The following is a 22,857-nucleotide window of genomic DNA, read 5'->3' as shown; positions in this document are numbered from 1 at the left end:
AGCTGTCTAGCAGAAAAGATTTCTTTCCCTGAGTCTAATCTGGCAGGAGCCATGGAAGAACATTATCAGCTAGGTACAGAAATCTCAGGCAGCTCGGGTGCGTGGGATGCACGCAGATGCTGTGGTCTGGAGTCTGTCTCGCCGTGACAGCCAGACGCTCGGGGCTTCCACCATGGGGAATACTCTGCTCCTTCTGGGGACTGAGTACGGACAGTGCTAGACTTGTAGAGGTGCTTTAACGGAAGAGATGTTGAGTCATGTGTAGTAGGAACGGTGAGCAGCCACCTTCTCTAACCAAACAACTATCTGAAAAATTTGCTGTCTTTTATGTGTATGTAGGGATTTGTTATGGACAGCTCTCTGAATAACAAACTGCTCAGTGCCACTGAAGAGGTTCATGAGGGGAGAGCTTTCTGTGCAAGTCTGGGACCTTGCTAGTGCTAGTACAAAGCTTTATATAAATACAACATTTGGGTGTGTACTTCTGAATCTGTGCCTGCTCCCTGTTCATGAACATGAGCATACAATGTTTTAGACTGTACTGCTCTGTCGCAGTACAAGGATACATGAATTTGTATGCAAAGACTGTTTTCATGTTCCAATGCGCAAGATCTCTGGTTTCATTTCCATTTTAGATGCGATGAAAGTGACCGAAATAGCAGAGTATACATATATATGTGTGAAACATCTCTGTGCTCCTGAGAAGTGAATTCTAGAAAAAAGCACTTAAAACCGCTCAGCTTATTAAGTACAGGCTGGAGTCTCATGCGGTTGTGCTTAAAACATAACTAAGTAGAAGTCACGGTGCAAACCATATGGTAATAGGGATTATGGACTGTAATTGTTCATTAGTTGTTGGCTTCTGTCTTTAGGAGCTGCCGTTCTGACACTGTAGGAAGACTGAGGCAAGGCCAGAGAGAGGGAACGGGTGGAAGGGGCACAGTGAAACGCAAACCATGCCCACACCAGGAGGCTTACTTGGGCTTACTTGTGCTTTTAGCATCTTGCTCTTGGTGCAAGTTTGAGCGGCATTTTGGCCACTTCTGCCTGTCAGATCAGTAGAGCTGTGTGTGCTATTGCTAACTCCTTACCCCAATCTGAACACAGGGCTAAGGGAGAGGTTAAATGGCGAATTCGGCATCATGTTTGCGTGTTGATTTAGCACCTACCATTTCCCCCTTTTGCAGGCATTGTTCTTGATTCCAGACGTACACTGTTAACTTGACGAAGAGCCGCTTATGTGTGATCATGGGGTATGATGTAAAACATTGCTCTGAAAAAGAGTTAATGAGAGCAGAGGTTGTCTTGATGGCAGCAGTGTTTACCAAGCTGTATCCACAAACATAATGCAGCACGATGAGCGTGGGTGCTGGGTTTAGTGGACTGCAGGTTTGCTCTCTACATCATCCTAACTTGTTGCCAGTTTTCATTTGATGATTTTGTGCAGTTGTAGCAACATGAATTGAAACTCCTAACACCACTCTGAGCTTTCATTTCCATTTTCTGGATTATTTTTTAAGTCACAGGGAAGTTTTAATTTGCCTTAAGTTACACAGTTTGTTACAGATGGGCCTAAGGAACTCGGGACATGTTTTTCCAGAAGTAACAAATAGTTTGTTCAGCTATGGATACCTTAAAGAACCTGATTTTTCCAGAAGGCAGGAACATCTTAGCCCTTCGGTCTGAATGTCAGGCCTCTTGCATATACACTGGGTTGTGCATCTGGAATCATGAATCATTCTGAAAGTCTTGGTTGAGTTGTGAATCCCAGTCCTTCACTCGCTGTCATATTGGCCATTTCAAGGGCTCATTAAATAGGTCTGCTAGTTTTAAGATTGGAGGAGAGTCCAAAGTATACCTATTGCTTTTATTTTCAATACAGAAATCCAGAGTCTTCATAACACACATTCTGTGTTATTTTTGGCCATATAACACTTTGCCATATCTGATCAATTTAATATTTATGGGAGATATTTTCTCTTAGGGGAAGATTAGGAAGAATCCCATGGCCTTGTCCTTGCAAAAGCCAGGCCACCATTGTTATTTGGATTATAATTATTTTATCTCGCAGTGTGCTCAGGGGTTTCTTGCAAGCAGCTCTGCTTGATTAGGTGGTAGAAGTGCATGGGCTGTGCTCAGTGATCTTTACTGTCCTTTTTGTCTTGCAGATCGAGGTATTTTAATGGCTTTCAGGTAGAAGCCAAGTGGAGACAATCAAAATGAATTCTATGGACAGGCACATACAGCAGACCAATGACCGGCTGCAGTGCATAAAACAGGTAAGCTGAAGGTGGAGCTCATTGCCGCTAGGCAAGCATTGTGTATTGTGTGGCAGGGTGTGTTGTGCGTTATGGTTCCCTGTTGCTTAATGAATATCGTTGCCTCTTAGAGAGGAGGAGGGTGGTAGGAATGAGACATTGTAATCTTATTGAAGAGAAGAATATCTGCTGCAAGAGCTGTTGTATAAACCTCAAAAGCCAAACTTTCATCTTTCTAAGAAATCTTCAGCCTGGAGACTAACCAAATCTGTCTCTGCTAAAAGCAGAGTAATGCTAGTCCTGCCAGCTCTGCCCTGAAGGTGTCACAGCAGGCAGCCGTCATACTTATGCTCTGAGCACAGTAATCCAAAATTTCAACGGGCCAGTTTTGATTCTAATCCAGTATCTGACCTGAGACCCACACTACCTCGAGTCTCGAACTTGGACAGCTGGCATACCTCCAAGTGCTCGGGCTAATCGGTTTGCGTGGAGATGTAAAAATTTCCATTTGCAAAGTAAAATTTTCAGAGGCTTTTATTTGTGAAGGTGAAGGGCCCTTATAATTCACTGAAAGGCAGTGGAATCTAAGTCTCATTTACAGATTTCCCTACTGTAACTGTGCTTGCAAATGTGTTTATAACCAAGTGAAACTACAAAGGCAAGGATGAAATGAGCAGGTACCATCTCTCCCTGCTTTGCCCTTCTCGGTGATCTTTGCTCTCCAGCCTTGCAGGCAGCATGTATCCTTCTCTTGCATGCGCTCTTCTCTATGTGCAAGAATCCTTACAGAAAATTCATGGCAATGGTCCTTTGTGCAGAGAAGGTGAGCAAAAGAACGGTTTCTCCTGTTGATGTTTCCTTGTTTTTATCTCTAAACCAACGCATGCTGCAAACATGTATTTTGAAGATTGATTACCCAGCTGAATCCATGAGATGAGCTCTAAATTTCAACTCTTCAGAACTGGTTGGAATTTCATGAATTACACTGGAAGAACAGAAAAACATTATTCTGTGAAACAATGTTCCCAAACCATTTTTCCCTGTTGTCTGAGCACTTTTCTCTGTCAATTCAGGCCACAGCATGTTTAGGGGCCAGAGTCCTGCTGTTTCAGTTTTACATTTGTATTAACTAAGGTAAAAAACTCCTTGCCTGCTTTTGCTGGGGCACATGTGCATATTGCTTCTTGAGGGAGCGCAGCATTTCCCTGTTCATAGATTTCTTTGTGTTACAGACACAAGCACCATAAAACAAAGGAACTGATAAAAAATAAGCATGGGGATGGTACTGGATCAGCTAGATTCTTAAACTTACTTTATTTTTCTTTTATCTACAACTTCCTCAACAGGGTCTAGTGGAGGGGGAGGCACTGCCCTCCTCTCTCTGATGACCAGCGATAGGACATGAGGAAAAGCAATGAAGCTGCGTCAGGGGAAGGTCGGATTGGCCATTAGGAAAAGGCTCTTCACTGAGAGGGTGGTTGGTCACTGGAACAAGCTTCCCAGGGAAGTGGTCATAGCACCAAGCCTGTCAGTTCAAGGAGCTTCTGCATGACACTCTTAGTGATGTGACTCAGTTTTAGATAGTCCTGCAAGGAGCAGGGAGTTGAACCTGATGATCCTTATGGGTCCCTTTGCTGTATTGGAGAAAGAGACAGAAACTGACTCTGACTAGCTTTTTGAAGGAGACTCACCTCTCTGTCACAGGGTCATAAATTTCCAGCTTGGAAACATTTACCTTGTTCTTTGAGACAGGCCATTAGGTGGCAAAATTAATGTGGTGCCACAACAAGTAATTTCCAGTTCACCCACAGAGAACTGGACTGCACACTGTTACGTGCACATTGGTGTGGGGAGCAAAGCAGTACCTTGCATGGCCATATCAATGTGTCTTCACCAATTTTAGGGATTAACTTGCAGGGTCAGAAAAAAGTCTGTTTGCCTTTTCTTCCCCTGTCTCCAGTCTTTTACCCTTTCCTCCAAACTTGTGAGCAAACAGTACTGCTGTTCTCCTGAAGAGATGTGTGCTTTTGGAATGGTTAACACACTAGTGGCATGGAAGGTGCACTGGAACGGGGGGAGGAAAACCACCCTTCCTTGGTGCCCAACATCTGCGTGTTTTATAACCTTGCTGGCAGCTAGTGGCTTATGCTGCCAGACCAAGAGCTGTCTGCCGCCCTCCTTGCCTCTCGCCCCAGCCCCTGAGAAACACTATAAATGGTAATCCCAGTGCCTCTTTAACTAGATGAGGTTTCAATACAGGGTAAGGACAGGCTTCTTTCTTCCCTGCTCTGTGACTTGAGACACCCACAATATCCTTGCTGACTTCTGTTCCAGGATCAAGGTTGTGTTTTTCCTTCATCTTTTTTAGCCCTGTAAAGATACAAACCCAGAACTTGTATATGATCAGCTAGTTAGGAACCGGAGAGTGTTTGTTAAGAAATCTTTCAGAATAGATGAAAGGGCAAACTGAAGAGGTGGCTGTGTATTTACGCTTAAAAAAACCTCTAGACTTTTGTGGAAGGCTGGAACAGCTTGTGTGGTCTCTTTGTAGCCGATTCCCTCAGTATTTGTAAGTATATGTGCTTTAAAATCAAACATAGGGGTTTTTTTGATGTACAGTGGAAAAAGCCAAAGTAACAGCCTTCCCTTAACACACACAATTAGTTTGTCATGACACAGGAGGCTCTTCGGGCTACACTGAAGGAGGCTGGATCTTCAGGGTGCAGACTTTTTTCTTTAATTCTTTGTCCATACAAACAAAAACACAAAACGATTTTGTGCTCAGCAAAGGTCTGATAGCCCCTGAGAACTGCCCTGTTCAAGGCTGTGGTAATGATCTGTTTATCTGCCAAGAACTTATGGCTCAGGTGGCTCTGATGGCACTGTCCACAATCTGACTCCAGGACAGCAGGAGCTGTCTCAGGTGAGCACATAGCTGAATTTGAGGGCTTCCCTGGTGCCTGGGGCCCAGGCACAGCCTTCTGAAGGAGCCAGCTTGGCTCCCACTGCATAGGAAGTCCTGACAGAGAACTGACTGTTTTCTTAAACCATTCCTCATAATAGACCAGAGATACGGCTTTAATCAAACACCATCTACTATTTTCCTTACGTAATACGAGCAGATACCAGGCAAAATCAGTGGGTTGCATGGCGACATCTCTCTCACCCTGATGGGTCCACTTTCAAAACTTACGGCCATTTTAAATCTAGGGACTCCTACCTTTTATTGTCTCTGTTTGCTGTTGGTCAGTTTGTAAGTGGTAACGTTTCTGTATATCTCTTCTGAAATTCTTGAAAAGAGGAAGCTGGAGAAAATCTTTCTATATTTAAGTTACAAGGAAGCCATACCTTTCAGAATAGGTGTGTGATATCTTCCTGCCATGCTGAGGACAGTTGTCAGGGTATATACTAGAGCTGTGCTGAAATTTAGTAACAGGTTAAAAGGAAGTATGAAAAGGCTCTTTGGTGTCAGAAGTATTTGGTTGTGGTGGGAATGGAGAAGGTTGTTTCTGCTGCATGTGTCAACGTTACATCAGAATACGTGGAGCAATATCATTAAGTGATGCTGGAACACTCGGGGGAACCCCACTTAATTGGAGGAAGACGTCACATAGCTGATTTTTAGAAACAGATGAGCATTTCTCCCTTCTTTCCTTCAAGAAAGCTTGCTGAATTGCTGCAATTGTGATGCTTTATAGTGCCTACCCAGCCATTCAGACAGATATGCTAAAAGTTGTAATTGCTGTGTGTTTGTGTTGATCTTGTCTTGCTCAAATTGGAAAAAAACAGGCCCATTTCTTTCATCATTCAGCAACTGGGTTTTTGCTCACTTGCAATTCAGAGGAAATTAGGATTCTTTGTGTGTTTACATAACGGTTAGCATTTAAGGCCTGAAATGTTTGAGCTAATTCTTCTGCTCTTCAATATTATTGTTGCAGACTCATGTAAATGCTAAGCAGTCCTAAACATGTCATTTTTAATGTATTTTGGACTGGTTAATATGGACTGGTATGAGATTATAGCTTAACAGGTTTTAATAAAGCTTTATGAAAATTTCATTCTTCAAGAACTTTGAAAATGAGAAGTATTCTTATCAAGGGCGCATTTATTTAGAATACATATTTTTTTGGTTGTAGCCCATGTGAGTGCTAAAAGTTTTTTTAGCAGCTATATATGAAATAATATACAGCAGTAAGGCTAATGGTGAAAAAGACCTTTCTTTTCCATAAAAAGACATTCGATGGGCCTCAAGTGTTGCAGCTTATTGGTTGAATGGTCCATCAATGTTGTCTTAGTAGTTACACTTTTTTCATATTATTTTTTCTGAGACCCATAGATATAAATTCTGTGTCTGCCTGCATGCTCAGTCTGTTGGAATATTCCTCTACTAGAGTTAAGTATTTTTAGGAAAAACTGACAGCAAACCAGCTTCCCTGGCTTCTCTAGTCCATTTAGAGACTTGTCAATCAACATTCCTGCCCTGTTAGATCCTGCATCCTGGTAGGGGTGGCTCTGGCTCAGGCAGTGAAGTGAAGAAAAGCAAAGAGGCAAAGTGCTAGAAGCACTTCTGGAGGTGGAGGGAAGAAAACACCTTCTCAGCCTTTGCAGTATTTGGCTGGTTGGTTTATCTGATGAGATTCCAGTGGGTGGAATATAACCTATCATCTTCTGAGGCAGGCTGGTAAGGGTGGTGTGGGTATGCTTCTCTCCTTCTCAGTCCTGCTGCTTGTTTTTCACTGCCGCACCTGTCCTGGAGTGCTGGGATGTTAGTATTGATAACTGCTTTCAAAGAGAAAATACACATGTATTAGACTTAAAACTTCTAGTACCCATAGTGTTTAGAATAATTTTATTCTTTTCTGTGCAACTCGCTAATCTGGCCTATTGCTTAAAATTGCCTATTGGTAAGTAAGGATGAACATTTGAAAATTCTAGAAATCTAAGTTGGATCCATGGCGTCACCTTGGTGTCAGATGAGGATAGGAAATCTTTTTCATCAGCAGCTGGGTCAAACTCTGCAGCGAATGTGTGATGTATCTCGCAACATGTCTCTAGTTTCTGTCATGCTGTTTCTGGCTCTTCCTTCGCGCGTACGCGCTTGCTACTTGAGCTCCTTCCAATGTGTGCATTAATGCAACAGCAAATCCACAGCAAGTGTGACTTAAACAGCATTTGCACTTAAGGACCATTGTACCTGTTTGTAAAAGCAAAAGGTGTTTTTAGATTAAGTTGTTTGAAGTGGTGATAGTACTGTTAGTACCAAGAGCCTTCAGCTGTGCAGACCTCTACTATCATTTACTGGAGGAAAACTCTCCGTACTGGTGGTGGTCGCTTTTGTGCACTACACAAGAAGAGCCATTAGTGTTGTACATAGGCAGGTCACAAAGCATGTGCTGTGAGCAGTTTTGAAAACACAGGCAAATGAAAAAGATTCATGGGGAAGCATTTTTCCTTTTGACTTTGAAATATCTCAGTAATGGCTGGCTGGTAGAACCCATGAGAACAGGTCATGTGAATTTTACATCTTCCATGGTGGTAACAGGTCATGTAGTGGTCATTTTAAATAGTCACCTTGAGATTTTATGTCTGCATAGATGAAGCGATTAAAATATTAAAGATTAAGTCAGTTGAGATTAAAAGTGCTATAAAAAGCACAATCAATGAGTAGGTAAATTACTGTAATGAGTCAAATAAATTAATTGGAAAACAAAATACGTCCAACAAATGTGCTGCTGTTTGTCCAGGTATACTGAAGACTGTTGGTTATTTTTCAAAACCAGTGCATTTATTCTCCCAAAATTAAAAAAAAAAAAAAAGTTTTTATTTTAAATGCATTTGTTTAAAGGTGGGTCAGTACGTAAGTCAGGGGAATTTGAGCTGGTGCTTTTTTGTTTGTTTGTGTTTTCCCCCCCTTGCCATCAACTCACCTTATACTTTTGGGTAGCATTATTTCTTTTTAAAGGATGTACTATTGATGATAATTTTCCAGTCAAGGGATGTTGTAGTATTTCATTATTGTCTTTAAAACACCTTGCTATGGAAAGAACTGCATGAAAAAAATCACCAACCCCAACTTTTCAAAATTCTGTGATATGTACCTTGAATTTTTAAGTGGTTCATAACATAGAATTATTTATATAGACACTCCACTTTGCCTGTATCCTTCACTTAATCTTCTACTAAAAGACATTGTGAAGCTAGTGGTTGGTGGGGTTTTTTTTGTTACTTTTCTGTAAAGAAGGTAGGTAAACAAGTCTGGAACAAATAAGCCTATTTTCATCAATGCAAACCATTAACAATTTAAGTATGTATTTAGATCATTATTCTAATAGTGCAATGGTGTTCTGAGGGAAAGAGCATGACCACTGCTTTGAGAAAATTAACTCGTTGAGATGTTGAGATATTTAGGACTGAAACTACTTGCTGAATATCATGAGGGCATTAGAAAAGAAAGCTCCTGTATTGTCTATTGGAATGATAAAACTAAGAAGCCTCAGCATTGTTGCTGTAGTTACATCCATAAACACCTTATGCTAGCATGTTATGACATGGAGGTACTAATGGAAAATGTCTTGTTTCTGTTGCCAAGAAGAGTGAGTGAACTGGTTAGGCAAACTGATTTCATAATTCAATTGAGCTGTAATTGCAAATTTAAAGGTAGATGGGAGCCTTGCATCGCTGATCATGGCCTTAGAGAAAGAACAAGCAGTTGTACCTTTGTTTCTTGGCTTTTTTCCCCATAAAATCACTGTTTGTGAGTGATTAAGGAAATATAATTCAGAGCCCTCTGATTGTTGTGAGTCTTTTGTAAATCATACTGTTCTCAGTGCTCTCAGCTGGCATAATAGCAGTCCAGGTGCTGGTGATAAGAAGGCTACAAAGACTGGACTGGGCACTGTTGTTCCATTTATCGATAGAAAAAAAAAGAAGACATATGACCAGTAGTGTGCCCCACTTCCATCTTCAGTCAGATCTGGATCACAGCCTTTAGACCCCTACATCACCGTCTCCTCTTGGGCAGAGGAGAAATGGGGTGGAACAGCAGTAGGTGGGTTTATGACAAAAGAAGTTAATTTGTTGCATGTTCCCTTATGTAACACAAAGTTCTATCAAAGTATATCATAAATATATGGCAGTTAACGTAGGTATGAAAGGTACAGAGCAGGAAGACGGCAATGTAATTCTGATTAGCAGAGCTAGGGAATGATCCTTGTTTTAGCTCTTCTAGCTTCTGTGTATAGTGCTTGAGGATCAGGACGTTGAACCCATCTCTAATGCTTCTGTAAAACTAACAGACAAGCCAGGGTTGCAGTATCTTTCCTTTCCTGCAGCACACGTGCATAGCTGCACAATCTTCCTCACAGATCTCATGGTGTAGGAGATCCAGGCAGCAGAACACTCTGTTCAATTAAGAGGCATTCACCTTCTCTAAAACTAATACTGGTTTATACACACAGTTTATACTAAAAGTGTATGAGAGAAGCATCTATGGAAATCTGCATTAGTACAAGTTTTGTTCCCTTACAGCTCACAACTGGAAAACTTCCTTTTTTGCAGTTCAGTGATGCTCATGTTTTTTATTTGTTCTTTTAGTCATTTGTTTAACATGTGATCTCCTGTCTTTTTAGTGTTTATTCCTCTGCTCATCTTACCCAGTATTTTCATGTAGTTAAAACATATGATAAAGAGGCCCTGGTCTTTGCTCAGTATTTACTGTTTTCCTTTGAAAAAGAAGCTGCAGTGGACATATGGGGCAAAGGTGATTCCCTTTCTTTCTGTTTTTTTATAAGTAGGCATGGCTAACATGGTTTTAATATCTCTTTTAGTGTATCTAGTGCTTCTCAAAATGTGAGCTTAATAAAATATTTATAAAGCCTCCAATGGAATGAGCCATGTAAGTGCAAGATAATTCTATTAATTAGGGATCTCTCAATCTCACAAACACTAAATTGGGAAGGGGGGATTATCTGAATACAAAATGCACAGCTTGAGCCTTTTAATTTTTTGATAAATAAAACAGTCTTTGATATTGAAGGGGACTGTAGAGAATTGAACTATACATAACCATATCCAGATAAACAAAAATCACTCTCCCAAAAGACAGAAAATAGCTCAATACTCCCCTCTATCCTCTTGAAAAAGAAAAAGACCGTTTGTTTTGAATCTTCATTGCAGATGAGTTTTTAATATATGGAGTATAGCTGCTTATGGATAAGGCCTTTGTATAATCACACCGCACTGTAGGGAAAAAAAAAAAAATAGTGCTAGAGAAACCACCTATTTCAGGTTACAGCATTTTCTACATTTAAAGTGTGTCCTCGGTTAATACCCTGTATTTCTGTAACACCCCTGAGCTCTGTTGCTGCTAGTGGAGGGCATGCCAGGGAGAGAGAGAATTCTTGGTGGATGGGGACCTGAAGTAGAGGCCTGTGCATGGGGAGGGAGGGTAGTTGTCGGGCTCGCTCATGGAGCATCTTCAGGTTTTAAAGTAATAAGGGCTCTATTAATGTATTACAGCAAATGACCCTTGCTGATTTGCAGGTTCTCTACTGCTTGCTTACAGTGCTGAATGAGCTATCAAATTTAGGTCTAGTGGGAGCATACTTGTGCGCTGAGTAATACACAGAGACCAGCCTTGTCTCCTCTTGGTTACACTGTGTCAAGGGTGTCTGACCAGGAATCCTGTTTACATTCTTTAGATAGGTGATTAGTTTTCATTCAGTAGCTGAAGGCTCTTTGCCCAACACGCAGGACCACAGTAGTTCTGCTGCTGGGTTGTTTCTGTTGAAGGGCACGTAGTCTCTTTTGGTTCTCTCCGTCCCTTGCCTTTCCCAGTCCCTTTCTTTCCTACTCCCCTCTTCACCCCCCTTCAGTACAACAGTGCATTTTCATTACATGTGATTGCAGGCATGTCTGGATGAATAATAAGACAGACAAAAAAAGAGTCTGAATTGCCTGGCAGAATGCGCTAAAGCAGCTGGACACCAAATCCTGTCTTAAGGGTCAGAGCGGGTATACACCAGCATTAGAAAAGTCATGTAGGCATGGAAAAGAGTGGGTCAGGTCCTTCCTTAACCAGTATCAATTGGTTTAGTTCCAAAGGAACTACTGTTTCTGCATTAATAGTTTTGAGCATCTGTATTTTTATGTATAGAGTTCAATAACTGCTCTGTCTTTCATTTTGCTTTTAAATTCCTAGACTTTACACCCGTATGAGAATTTTAACTTCCTTTGTTGTGGAGAAAAGCTTGAAAACCTGAATGCTAGCAGCTGAAAATAGCAAGCAGATCATGTGAACTTCAGAGTTGTATACATGCATTTGAAATGTCATAAACTCTACACAAAATTTATGGCATGTTGAATATCTGGCTCATCATTTGGAAAAGATGGGTTTGGTACTGGTTTTTATATCACTTGACGTTCTGGACCTCTTGCAAGGTTTTGCAGAACTCGGATGAACCTGTTGTCTAAACTAGGAATAACTTGGCTGAAGTCTGAGGATTAACCCTAGAGTAAATATGTACAATATCAGAACACTAAAAATAATTATTTGCTTTTGTTACCTCTCTTTGTATGCATTGTGTTTTATGGAGAATAATGATGAATATTAATATCAAAAATATTTCTCTATGTTGAAGTAACTGAAAGTACCATTATTTTAAAAGGGGGGGGGTGTTGTGAGGCAAGAGCAGTATTTATACTGCAAACTTCACTTTGTCTTCCTCTTACATTGATGGTATAGCTCCACCTTCGGGAGAAGTTTCATGATGCGTTTAATCCCAAGTGTTGTCTGCTGAGAGCAGAGTCCTGATGCCTTCCCAGCCCTACCTGGTGTTTGCTGCCATCTTCTTTGAGTCAGGTCTAATGATCGTGTGGTCACATAGGGAAATCTGACTGTAAGTGATGGCTGAAAAACAGTATTTGGGAGGTTAGTTCATGGTCAGAACAGCAAGTGTGGTCTGATGCACTAGCTTTCAGGGGCAGCCTGCCATGAGACTAAGCATATCAAGAAAATGTGTCCTTAGTTTTAGGTCAACTTCAGTCTAGTATTGGCATGAAAAGATGATGTGCTGTAACCCGTGACCATTCCGGTGAGCTCCTGAGTGGCCTGCTGCTGGAGTGACACGCACTGCTGCTATCTCCCCTGCTAGTGCTAAGGTTCAAGGAGCTGCACTGCATGCCGTTTTGGACAGCCAGTGCAACTGAAATTATTAGTATAGGATGAGGCTAAGTTCACCATGCAGCCATGCGACCTTGTGCTGTGCAGGAGAGCAGGCAGGAGAAGGCAGAGCCGTAGGAGGCAGGAGCCTTTCAGGGCTGGCAGCCGCCGGTGCTTGTATCAGCTGGCAGTGCTTGTGGCACGGCAGCCATAGCTTTCTGTCCTGTGGGAGAGCAGCTGCCTCCTGTATTTAATTTCCCCAATTGGTGTACCAGAAGTTTTGCCAACCGTGCAGCCTTGGCACACGGCGTGTAGGAACGGGTTAATTTCAGAGTGAAGAAAATGCTACCTACCATCTAGCTGTTTTTTCTTTTTTCTGTGCCTTCAGAAGCTCTGTATGTTGCTAGCGTGTTCTATCACTAATGTAAAATTCCCAGACTCATTGATTAGTGAAGCTAGACAGTAGACAGGGTCCAAGTGGCTAACCATGTGAGAAATTCAGTGACTGTAGGCTACTGTTAATTAACCTAGAATCTAGCAACATGGCATAGTGTCTGTGTGATAAGTTATATTATCTTCAGCAGCTCAATTAAATCAAGGAGTGAGACACAGAGCAGATGTAACTTGGCAAAATAAACAGACAACTTGAGTCAGACTTCATAATTTGGTGCGACATCACGTAAATAAATGCAATAACTTGTTTAGCATAGTTAAGCAGTTTGCTGCTCAAAAACTTATTTGCATGACATCTCATTTTGAATAGGTTAAGCTGTGGCAAATTAGGTCTGTGCCTTCAGTCTGATGCATTCCGCAGAAAAGGGAGAAAAAAATCCGCCACCAGAGATATGTAATTTGTAAATTGAAATTCTACATTTGTTTCCTATAGCAACAAACTGGAACATATGGATCCCATGTTTAAATTACAGTTTCCATACCATTGCTGTCATGTTAGCATTTCTCGATACGTGCATGAGGTAACTTTAACCCTCTGTAATTGCTCTTAATTTTGGCTGTTATTCTTCCATTACTTATTAGACTGATCTGTCTAAGATACACGAGTGTACATCTGGGTTGCAGTCTTCTATATTTAGAGGAGATAAGGCTGTTGTCCTTGCCATATTTCAATGTGGATAATTGGTTTCTGTCTCTAAAATCATACTGAGTCTTTGGTTGCAGGAAGTGGTTTGCACCCACTTTGGTGTGGGTGTGTAGACTGAAAGTACTCAATTGTGCTTTAGTATCCTTTTAAAAAAACAAGCTCTTCATTACATATGCCTATTTCACTCATAGGGGCCTGAATTCCTGTGTGGTACAAACTTTATATTTTTGGGCTCATTGCAGACTTTTATTGCATATCAAGACTTTTGGATCACCACCTGATTGGAAGGGACTAACAATTTAGAGAGGTGGCTGTGTTTTGAAATGTTTGCACTGAAAATTGCCACATATTCATCAGGAGTAGGGAAGTGATTGTGCCCCTGTACTCGGCACTGGTGAAGCTGCACCTTGAATACCGTGTTCAGTTTTGGGCCCCTCACTACACGAAGGACATTGAGGTGCTGGAGCGTGTCCAGAGAAGGGCAATGAAGCTGATGAGGGGTCTGGAGCACAAGTCTTCTGAGGAACGGCTGAGGGCGCTGGGGTTGTTCAGTCTGGAGAAGAGGAGGCTGAGGGGAGACCTTATCGCGCCCTACAGCTACCTGAAAGGGGGTTGTGGTGAGGTGGGTGTTGGTCTCTTCTCCTGAGTAACTGGTGATAGGACGAGAGGAAACGGCCTCAAGTTGCGCCAGGGGAGGTTTAGATTGGATATTAGGAAAAATTTCTTCACTGAGAGAGTGGTCAAGCATTGGAGCAGGCTGCCAAGGGAGGTGGTTGGAGTCACCATCACTGGAAGTGTTCAAAAAATGTGTAGACGTGACGCTTTGGGAAATGGTTTAGGGGGCATGGTGGTGTTGTGTTAACAGTTGGACTTGATGATCTTGAAGGTCCTTTCCAACCTTAATGACTCTGTGATTCTGTGATATTAGTTATTGTGCGTAACTACTCACGTGAATGTTGTCATCCTCCCGCCCCAGCGACTGCACAGCAGCAAACCATGGAACAGGCATGCAGACAGTTGCTGTAAAAGCTGAAGAACTCAGGTGTCCTAGTGTACCTGCATCTTCTGCCCATGTCCACTCTAATTTACAAAGATGGTCTGTTCTTTATATAAATAAAACACTTAAGCCAGAGGTGGTCATGAGCAGCAGGTAGGTGTTCCTGTCTTCCCTGGAATCTAGCTCAAATGTCAGCCCAGCCTTCAGAAAGGTGCTTTGCTGATACAATTCACTCTTGTTGGGCATAGTAAAGTGGAGAGCGAAGTCCTTCGCTGTTTTCTTCATCCCCTTACATGAAACTGTTAATTGAAGTGCTACAAAGAACACAACATTCCTTCCAAGACCAAAAATAAATGACTCTGTCTTTTCAAAGCACCACCTGGTGATCCCTGCAATAATGATACATTCACATGCATCAAGTATTTCTGTGATTTCTGTTCCATTCAGGCTGAAAAAATATTAGGTTTCTGGAGTTAGAAATTATTACACTGAAAACCTTCTTAGGTTTTGAAATAATGGAAATTGTCATGTTTCACTAATAGCCTTCTAAAAAGCAGATGATACTGAAAGCAATCTGGTAAATAACCGATTCATTCAGTTCAATAGCTTTGTTCATCTCTGCTCCAGATTTTATTCATGCAAATCCTCTCCACTTGTTGAAAACACCATTACTTGCAAGCATGGTGGTGTTAGGTGGCCCTTCAGTAGCAGCTTTGAAGATATACCAAGGCGTGTCATAGCAAGATCTGGTTCATTGTCACTTTTTTTGTAAACGATCTACGATCTAATGAAGTGGTTGGTTGGTTTGGGTTTTTTTCCCCCCTTGTTTACATGAAGCATGGTTTCAAACTAGACTCTTCAGACACATGCCTTGCTTCTGTCAAAATGCTGCCAGTAATTCAGTTGAAGAGGATGGAGCCATGCATGGGAAATACTTCACAACAAAGCTGATGGATGGGTCTGGCATCAGCTTTGTTTTGTACTTCTGTTCTTGGATCAAGAGCTAAGAAAATCTCTTTTAATTTCTTGTTCCATGAATATAGTAGATGTAATATTCTTCTCAGGCAGGCTTTTTGTTGTGAGGATGCAAATGACATTGGGACTTTTTGCCCCAGGGGCACTGTTTAAACTGTCAATAAATAAAAAAATCACAGCAGGCATTTGGAATGTCTCCTTGCATAACTCAAGGAAGGAATTGCACCTGTCTTCAAGCTTTGGTTCATGCTGGATCTTCTCTTTGTTTTCCACAATAGTAACCTTGCCCTCTGTAATCTGAAGAAGCAAAATCTGAAGAAAACCTTAATTTAAAAATATTAAAAAGACAGAAAGCTGTGAGAAATATGTTCCAGACAGAACCGTGCGGGACACTGCTAGAAGTGTCTCCACAGGACCTGCTTTTCTCTAGTCCCAGAAACTATTCAAATCCACTCCACAGAGATGGAAACGACTGGTTTTCAGGCAACTTTTTCTTATGGTTTGTTTGGGGCTTTTCAGCCTATAATGGAACTAATAGAATTTCTCATCTTGCCCAACAAATTTCTAAGCTAGTTTCAGTTGCGTAGTTACACTTAAGTAGTCAGGATTTCAGCATCCCCTCCGTGTTTAAAACCTGGGTTATGATAGTGTGCCTCAGTGCTCAGTCCTGGTGCAGTGAAATAACTTGATGGAAAGTTACAGAACAAACAAATGAAGTCATTGAGATCACCCGTGGTTTGATACAGGTGGAAGGAGCCTTTTCTTCCAGAGAGAAGTGCAAAATTAATATATGTTGCACCTTTACTCTAGGAAAGGGATACTGCATTTCAGTGGTGTCATGGTAAGTAAAAATTGGCATTATGTGGTGCTAAACTGAAAATTAAGCATATGGCTACGATCCTGCTCTGCTTTTCATTTGTTAGCCTAAATCTATAAAAACTGTTCTGATTCAAGTATAATGTCTGTTTCTCGATGGGGAAATTTCATTGTAGGTGTTAGTGGAAGATGTCATGTGTGCAGCTGGCAAATGGCAACACTGGTGAAAATAAATAGTATCTAGCTCTTATTTAGGGCTTTTCTTCAGTAGATCTCTGTTCATTTCCCAAGGAGTGAAGGATTGCTAAAGACTAAAGTACAGAATTGAGTAGCTTTCAGTGACTTTTTCCTAATGTTGTTTCTGTGTGGAACAGGATTTTGGTTTTGGGGTTGTTTTTTTTCCATACTGAGAGATCTGTGACTTGTGTCCTACCAGTGCAGTTATGTGTTTAGTATTGTGCGATTTGTTCACCAGCTTACACGCCTTTCCTGCCTTCTGGAAATCGTATGCTTGATAGTAGCAGAGGTTACATGTGCTGTTGTAGAGGGCTTTGAATCAACTTCTGTTTCCCTTGCAGTCAGTTCTCTGGAGGATTAAATGAAGCCTTCAAAAAGGCATCCTTTTCTCTTTTACTTACAAGATTTGTAACTCAAACTGCTGGCTCTGTTCATGGGACGTTTTTTACAAGAAGCCTTAAAATATGGCTGCTTACATTTATTTACTTAGATTCTTGTCTTTAATTTCTATATGCAATAGTTTGACGACTCCAACGACTAGATCAGTTGGCAAGGAAGTGTTGTTCTGAAATGCCGCCTATGTAAAGCTATCAGACTGGATGGCAGCATGAGCTATAGTCCGTGTTTGTAGAGCAGAGGAAGAAAACAGCATTGCACAATGCTTGTCTGCTTTTACAAATTCTGCCATTGTTTTAAAAATCCATGCCCCACATGTCGGTCATCCCTTGTTAAAACAAGGCCTGTGACCAAGAGCCTTCATTGAATAAGAATTACAGTAATGTGATCCAAAAGCTCACAGACTGGGAACTCCTCAAAACCTGGCATGGGAGGAATTTTTTTGCCTTCATTTATCATAGAGTTAATATATGCAACTTGTGAGGCAGAAAGGGATGAGGGGGAAAAAATAGATTGGGAACATTATTATTAATCCAGATGCTTAGAAATGAGCAGTCATGTTTTCCCAAATTATGCAACTGATTCAAAAATAATGATATATTTTTAAAACAATGCCTCTGGGGTTTGTGCCTTCCAGATAAAATGCTCAGCTCATTTTCATGTTTTGCTCAGCAATCCCAAGAATTATAAAACTGCTATTTAAAAAGATACCAACAATTCCTAAATACACTCTTCTCTTCTTGTTTTGGACTTTCCTTTGAAATATCTAGCATTACCAGAACTGGAGAATTTAGTAGCAATATTATTCATGTAAATTGTATTCCTTCTTTCCTGTGCCCTCTCTCTGCTCCTGCTAAAATGTTGGAATACTTTGGCAATGTAGCACAGTGAGGGATGACAGTGTGAATGATAGTATCAGGTAAGTTACTAAATACTTCCAAAAACAGGACTACAGGTTGTTTAGTACAAAGGCAGAGATGAATGTAACAGTCAAAAAATTGCATTGCCCGTGCAAATTTCAAAACGAAACCAGATTTTTCTCTCAAAATCGTGCCAGCCTCTTCAGGAGAGGTAGGATTCCACTCAAACTTCTATGCATTTCCTGCGCATGTGAAAACATTTTCGGTCATGGCGGTAATCCCACCACACTTCAGTCAAGAAATAATCCTCCATTTTTCATCATCCCAAAGGTGATCACCTAAATTGCTCATGATGATACATGATGATGAACAAAAACCAAAACTCCTGTAAAGGATCAGTATAGTGAGCGTGCATTGCTCTGTCACTAGTATTTTCTGAGACTGTCATGTTTGCTTCTTGGTTGGCAGGCAAAGATTGCAATCGTGATTGTTGGAAGTTATCGCTGTGCTGGCATGTCCCGACAATGGGGCATAAGCCCAAAGTGAAGACTTTGAACATAGTACTGAAATATCCCTCAATTTAGGCTCAGACAGTTTTGGTTTCCAAGTAGAATCCAGTTTGCAGATGGGAGAGGTGATGTTATGGAGGAAGTAATTCAGGAGAGCTCTGGTATTTCAGCTACAGCTTGCCTCTAACTAATGAGTTCATATCAAAAATTAGAAAATCTGCATAAGTGTTAATAAGAATGAAGCAGGATTTTCTGTGTGAGCTGTACAATTTAAGGTACTGCTTCCGAATTATATGCTGTTCCTAGTTTCCAAACATTGGATTAATGTGATGTAGAAAAGACAATGTCAGCCCTTGTGTGTGTATTTACACTGTTGCTTCATCTTTCCAGCACTTACAGAACCCTGCAAACTTCCATAATGCAGCTACAGAGCTCCTGGACTGGTGCGGAGACCCCAGAGCCTTCCAGAGACCGTTTGAGCAGAGCCTGATGGGTTGTTTGACGGTATGTCCACCTTTTCTGTGGCGGTGGTTCCTACCCGCTGTTTTACACTGTATGCAGTCTGTTGTGGCCAAGGAAACTTGATTTTTCAGAGTCAGCATTTTGTGGCTTTTTTGTAATTTTTATCTTCAACTGAAGCCAGATCCTAACAACTGTTTATATGACTCCATTACTTAACAGGAAGCAAAATGCAGTAAAAACAAGTTAAATCATAAAAGGGAAAAAAATTATAGTTAGATTACTTACAAGTGCACAGGCTAGGTTACTTGATATGCACGTACGTATTTATTTTCATGGTTTGAAATTGCTAAGCGAGCTGTGCTCTTACGGAGGAGTTAGTGGGCTTCTCGGGCATTTATTTTCCTTTGATCATTTTTGGTGGGTTTGGAGGGCCACTTGTCTTCTACCCCAAGTATGCTGTACTTTCAGCTAAACAGTGTTTCTGACATGTCTGTTCACCTTACTTTGTTACATATATTTACTGCAGGTCTAATCCTGACGTAGTAATTCCAACAGTTTTATTGACTTCAGTGCTTTTCTTCCCCTTCACTCTTTATTAAGACCACTGCAGTTTCTAAAGCAATTTCATTATAATGCATTGAAAATATATTTTATTGTGTACACAACAGCACTTTTTGTCTTCAAAGTTTTATTTCACGTGCACCCAGCAGCAGGATCCAGTCCAAAATTTATATGTGGAGTCAAGACTTTAGAGGAATTGAATTCTGACTGGAGTAGGAGTGTTCGAAAGCATCACTGCACTTTGCAGAACAAGTTGATATCGATAAAGAGTCAGAAAGGAGATAAAAATTTTAAAGTTACTATTGAAGAGACCATCATTGTATGGGGGGGGGGCAGCAGTGCATGCATTATTTACATGCATTATATAGCTGATGTATATAAAACATATAGACTGAGATTTAGTTGCCAGAAATTCAAATGTTAAGGAATGGCTCCATCTTAATGTGCCCAAGTGTATAGCATCCTTCAGGTTTCTACGTCCAAAAGTTAAAATAAATCCAGTGATCTAAGGAGGTGCATATCATTCTTCCAATTAGAAAAAAAAATGTAAAAAGTTTAAAATGTTAGTAGAGGCCAAAGACAAGATATTTAACAATTCTGTTTGAAGTAAAAGTTATCTTCACTGTATAACCTCAATCATTAAAAACTGTACATAGGATCTGATGTGACCATAAATATATTTTATTTATACTTTTATAAAACTTCGCTAGCATTTTCAGGTTAGCGTTTGGGAAAGGAGACATTCAGCTCTAGTATATTTAGGCAGCTTGTGCATAGTATTTCTCTGCAGACCTCTGCTAGAACATTGTAAATCTGACCTGCAACTTCCTTGCTGTTCAAATCTTTTCTTTCTACATAAGCAGACTTGCAGCCCTGCCCAAGTGCAGGGTCAGAATAAGGTCTGACTGTCAGTGATTCACTGTCTTCACAGAGCATAGGGAAAGCGAGAAGTTATCAGAGTTTCTTGAAATGAAAATACTATTTTTCTTCTGACAAGAAAGAAAGAAAAATCCTTACTATCTAAGTACTGTTAAGATTTGAACAGCATGTATTGCTTTGCTTGATACTTCTCCCTGAAATCTGAACAGTGTGGCATGGTTGTGTGGCAAGTTGCCAAGCTTGTTATGGGAGAGCACTATCTGCAGTGTGGGACTGACTGGCAGCAGCGTCTTTATCGCGTGTTGTAATCTCATTATATTCCTAACAAGGAAAAAACACAGGAACTTAACCAGTTGGTTTGGTGTTGGATAAATACACAAGATTTGCAGAATGCATATAAACTGCAATGAATACGTGTTTCATGTTTGTAATTTTAAAATCTCTCTGAGGAGGAGTATTCCTTAATTTCTCACTCCATACATCCCTCTTCCTGCTTCCCATTAAACCGGCTTAACTACATGGTTATACCCCAAGAGGGTGATATGTCCTGTTTCTTCCTAATATGTAGCAGTACAGTAGGCAAGGTCTCCTTTTTTTCTTTTAAAAATTTATTCTATCTGAGCTTGCTTATATATAACTTTTTTCTAAATAATTTCTTCAAAATTTAGCAAAGGTCAATGTTGAGGCTTGTTGTCCTCTCGCAGGAGGATGTGTTTATCTACTCTTATGTAACAAACATGATAAAACTTCAGTCTGTTTCCAGGGAAATTGTTCAGAAAGTTGCAAATAAGTGAAAGGCAGCTGAAATACTGCAATATCTTGAGTAAATTTAACATTAGCTTGCTTAGCTGCATGTTCTGGACTATCAGGAGCCAATTTTTCTTAATGCTGACAAAATTTATCAAAGTTCTTCTTTGTGAGGATTATGCTACAAGAAAAATGAAAAATCAATATGAAAGTCTGTTCAACCACTAAAACAGGATTATTGTTTTATTTTGCCAGTCTTTAAAAAGACCTTCAAAAACAAGTTCCCTTAAAACTATCATATTTTTTTATATGCTTTTTAAAGCATGTTAGTCTCTACTATCATTACATTTGAGCTGTGTGGTTTCCTAAAGGCAAGTGCATTTAATTCAACAATTCTACAAATGCTAAAAATGTTTGCTTGCTTGTAAGGCTTCTCTGTAGTGTACAAAAAGATTCTTCCCCCCACCCACCCACCCCTTTATGACATTCTGTTCTGTTAGCTGTCTGACGAGGGGAAAAGTGGTATACCGAATAGTTCTGGAACCATCAAGGGATATGAATCATCATATCCTACTAGTGGATAACACGGTAGATACTAATCCACATTGAAATATATTAATATGTCATGACTGCAGAAGGGCAAGCTCTCTCAGGAATGAACAAACCATCCATTCATACGCTGCAAAGTTTAAATGCATCAGATGTAATGACAGAGCGTCAAAACAGACCTATTGTATGTATTATGAATAGCCAATTTAACGGTACCTCTGGTATAAAAGTTTCTTTGCATCATTTAAGTCTTCTGTATAATACTTACTTATAATAAACTAATTAGATTTAATGCTATTAATAAAAATGTGAAACAATGCTCAAAATCTTAAAATCGTGCTTTAATTTTAAGAAGTGGTTCTTAGACAGTAGTTCTGTTTATCCCACATACCATCTTTATATCTGCACTCTCAGCAATATCTGGTGCACTTTATAACACCAGTATGTTTTTATTCCTGTTGCCAGTCTTAACAGACCCTGAATGGATGCAGAATGGTCTTAGAAATATTCTGCTTGGGCATCAGCAGAAAAGCTTACAGCTTCACTTAGAGAACCACTGTTTTTGATAATAATATAGCTGTTACGGAAGGTTTTCTGTGCTTAAATTGTAATGCCAGCACTTAGCAGAAATCTTGATGACTTCAAAATTTCATGAGTTACCTAGACAGCACATGTTGAATGTCAACATGTTTCTAATGTTCATTTTTCCTGTGTGATTTTGTTTCTGTATGTGCACAGTATATATACTGGCTATTAGCAGTAGCTAATAATTTTTACCTATCAGCAGTACTTGATATTACTGGAGTTAAATTTGCTACTGTGTGCTCCAGTGACATTGTATGCAGGATAATAGGAATGGTTTTATCTCAAGAGCAAAGTTGGGATTTGGTACAACAACTGAAATTTTACCAGAGACATCTCTAATAAGGCCTGTAAACAGGCTTTGTTTAGCTAGTTAAATACTTTGTGTTCGTTGTATAGGGTACTTTAAATGATTGCAATTTTAGAGTTGAAATAACTTATGCTTGTGTTAAAGAACTTAGGCTGATGCTGTCAAGGCCTATGAATAAAACTGGAATAATTCTGCGTAGCGCAAACAGTCAAGGAGAAAATGTTTAGGGTACACAGGTAAACCTATAGCTTGTTCTATAAAAACTAATTCTTTTTCATGATCTAACCCCCAAAAGTTGTGCCCCTTCTGGCAGAAATGTGTGTGCCTGCACGTGCATCACCGTTATGTTCAGACAGTTCTGGCAGACACTGATTCTAGACCTTACTTTTTTGCACTCACCTATTAAAGAAAATCACCAAAGTGAGTGGGTAACACAGGCTTATAAAGAAAATGCATTTCAA

General features: G+C 40.3%; 1 protein-coding gene across 1 annotated transcript in view; it reads left to right on the top strand.

Moving 5' to 3' along the window:
• Nucleotides 1-2,219: 2,219 nt before the first annotated feature.
• The window catches only part of ZMIZ1 (zinc finger MIZ-type containing 1), a gene marked incomplete at its 5' end in the record, with an annotated part of 157,572 nt that continues 136,934 nt past the window's right edge, over nucleotides 2,220-22,857 (top strand). Inside the window, 2 exon segments of the mRNA XM_082002252.1 lie at nucleotides 2,220-2,279; nucleotides 18,697-18,810. Of these exon segments, the coding sequence (XP_081858378.1) occupies nucleotides 2,220-2,279; nucleotides 18,697-18,810 (174 nt within the window).

Source organism: Phaethon aethereus (genome assembly GCF_964289735.1).
Source record: "Phaethon aethereus genome assembly, chromosome: 7".
NCBI classification, from domain to species: domain Eukaryota; kingdom Metazoa; phylum Chordata; class Aves; order Phaethontiformes; family Phaethontidae; genus Phaethon; species Phaethon aethereus.
Note: the sequence above shows the minus strand (reverse complement) of the source record. Positions and strands in the feature narration are given on the sequence as shown.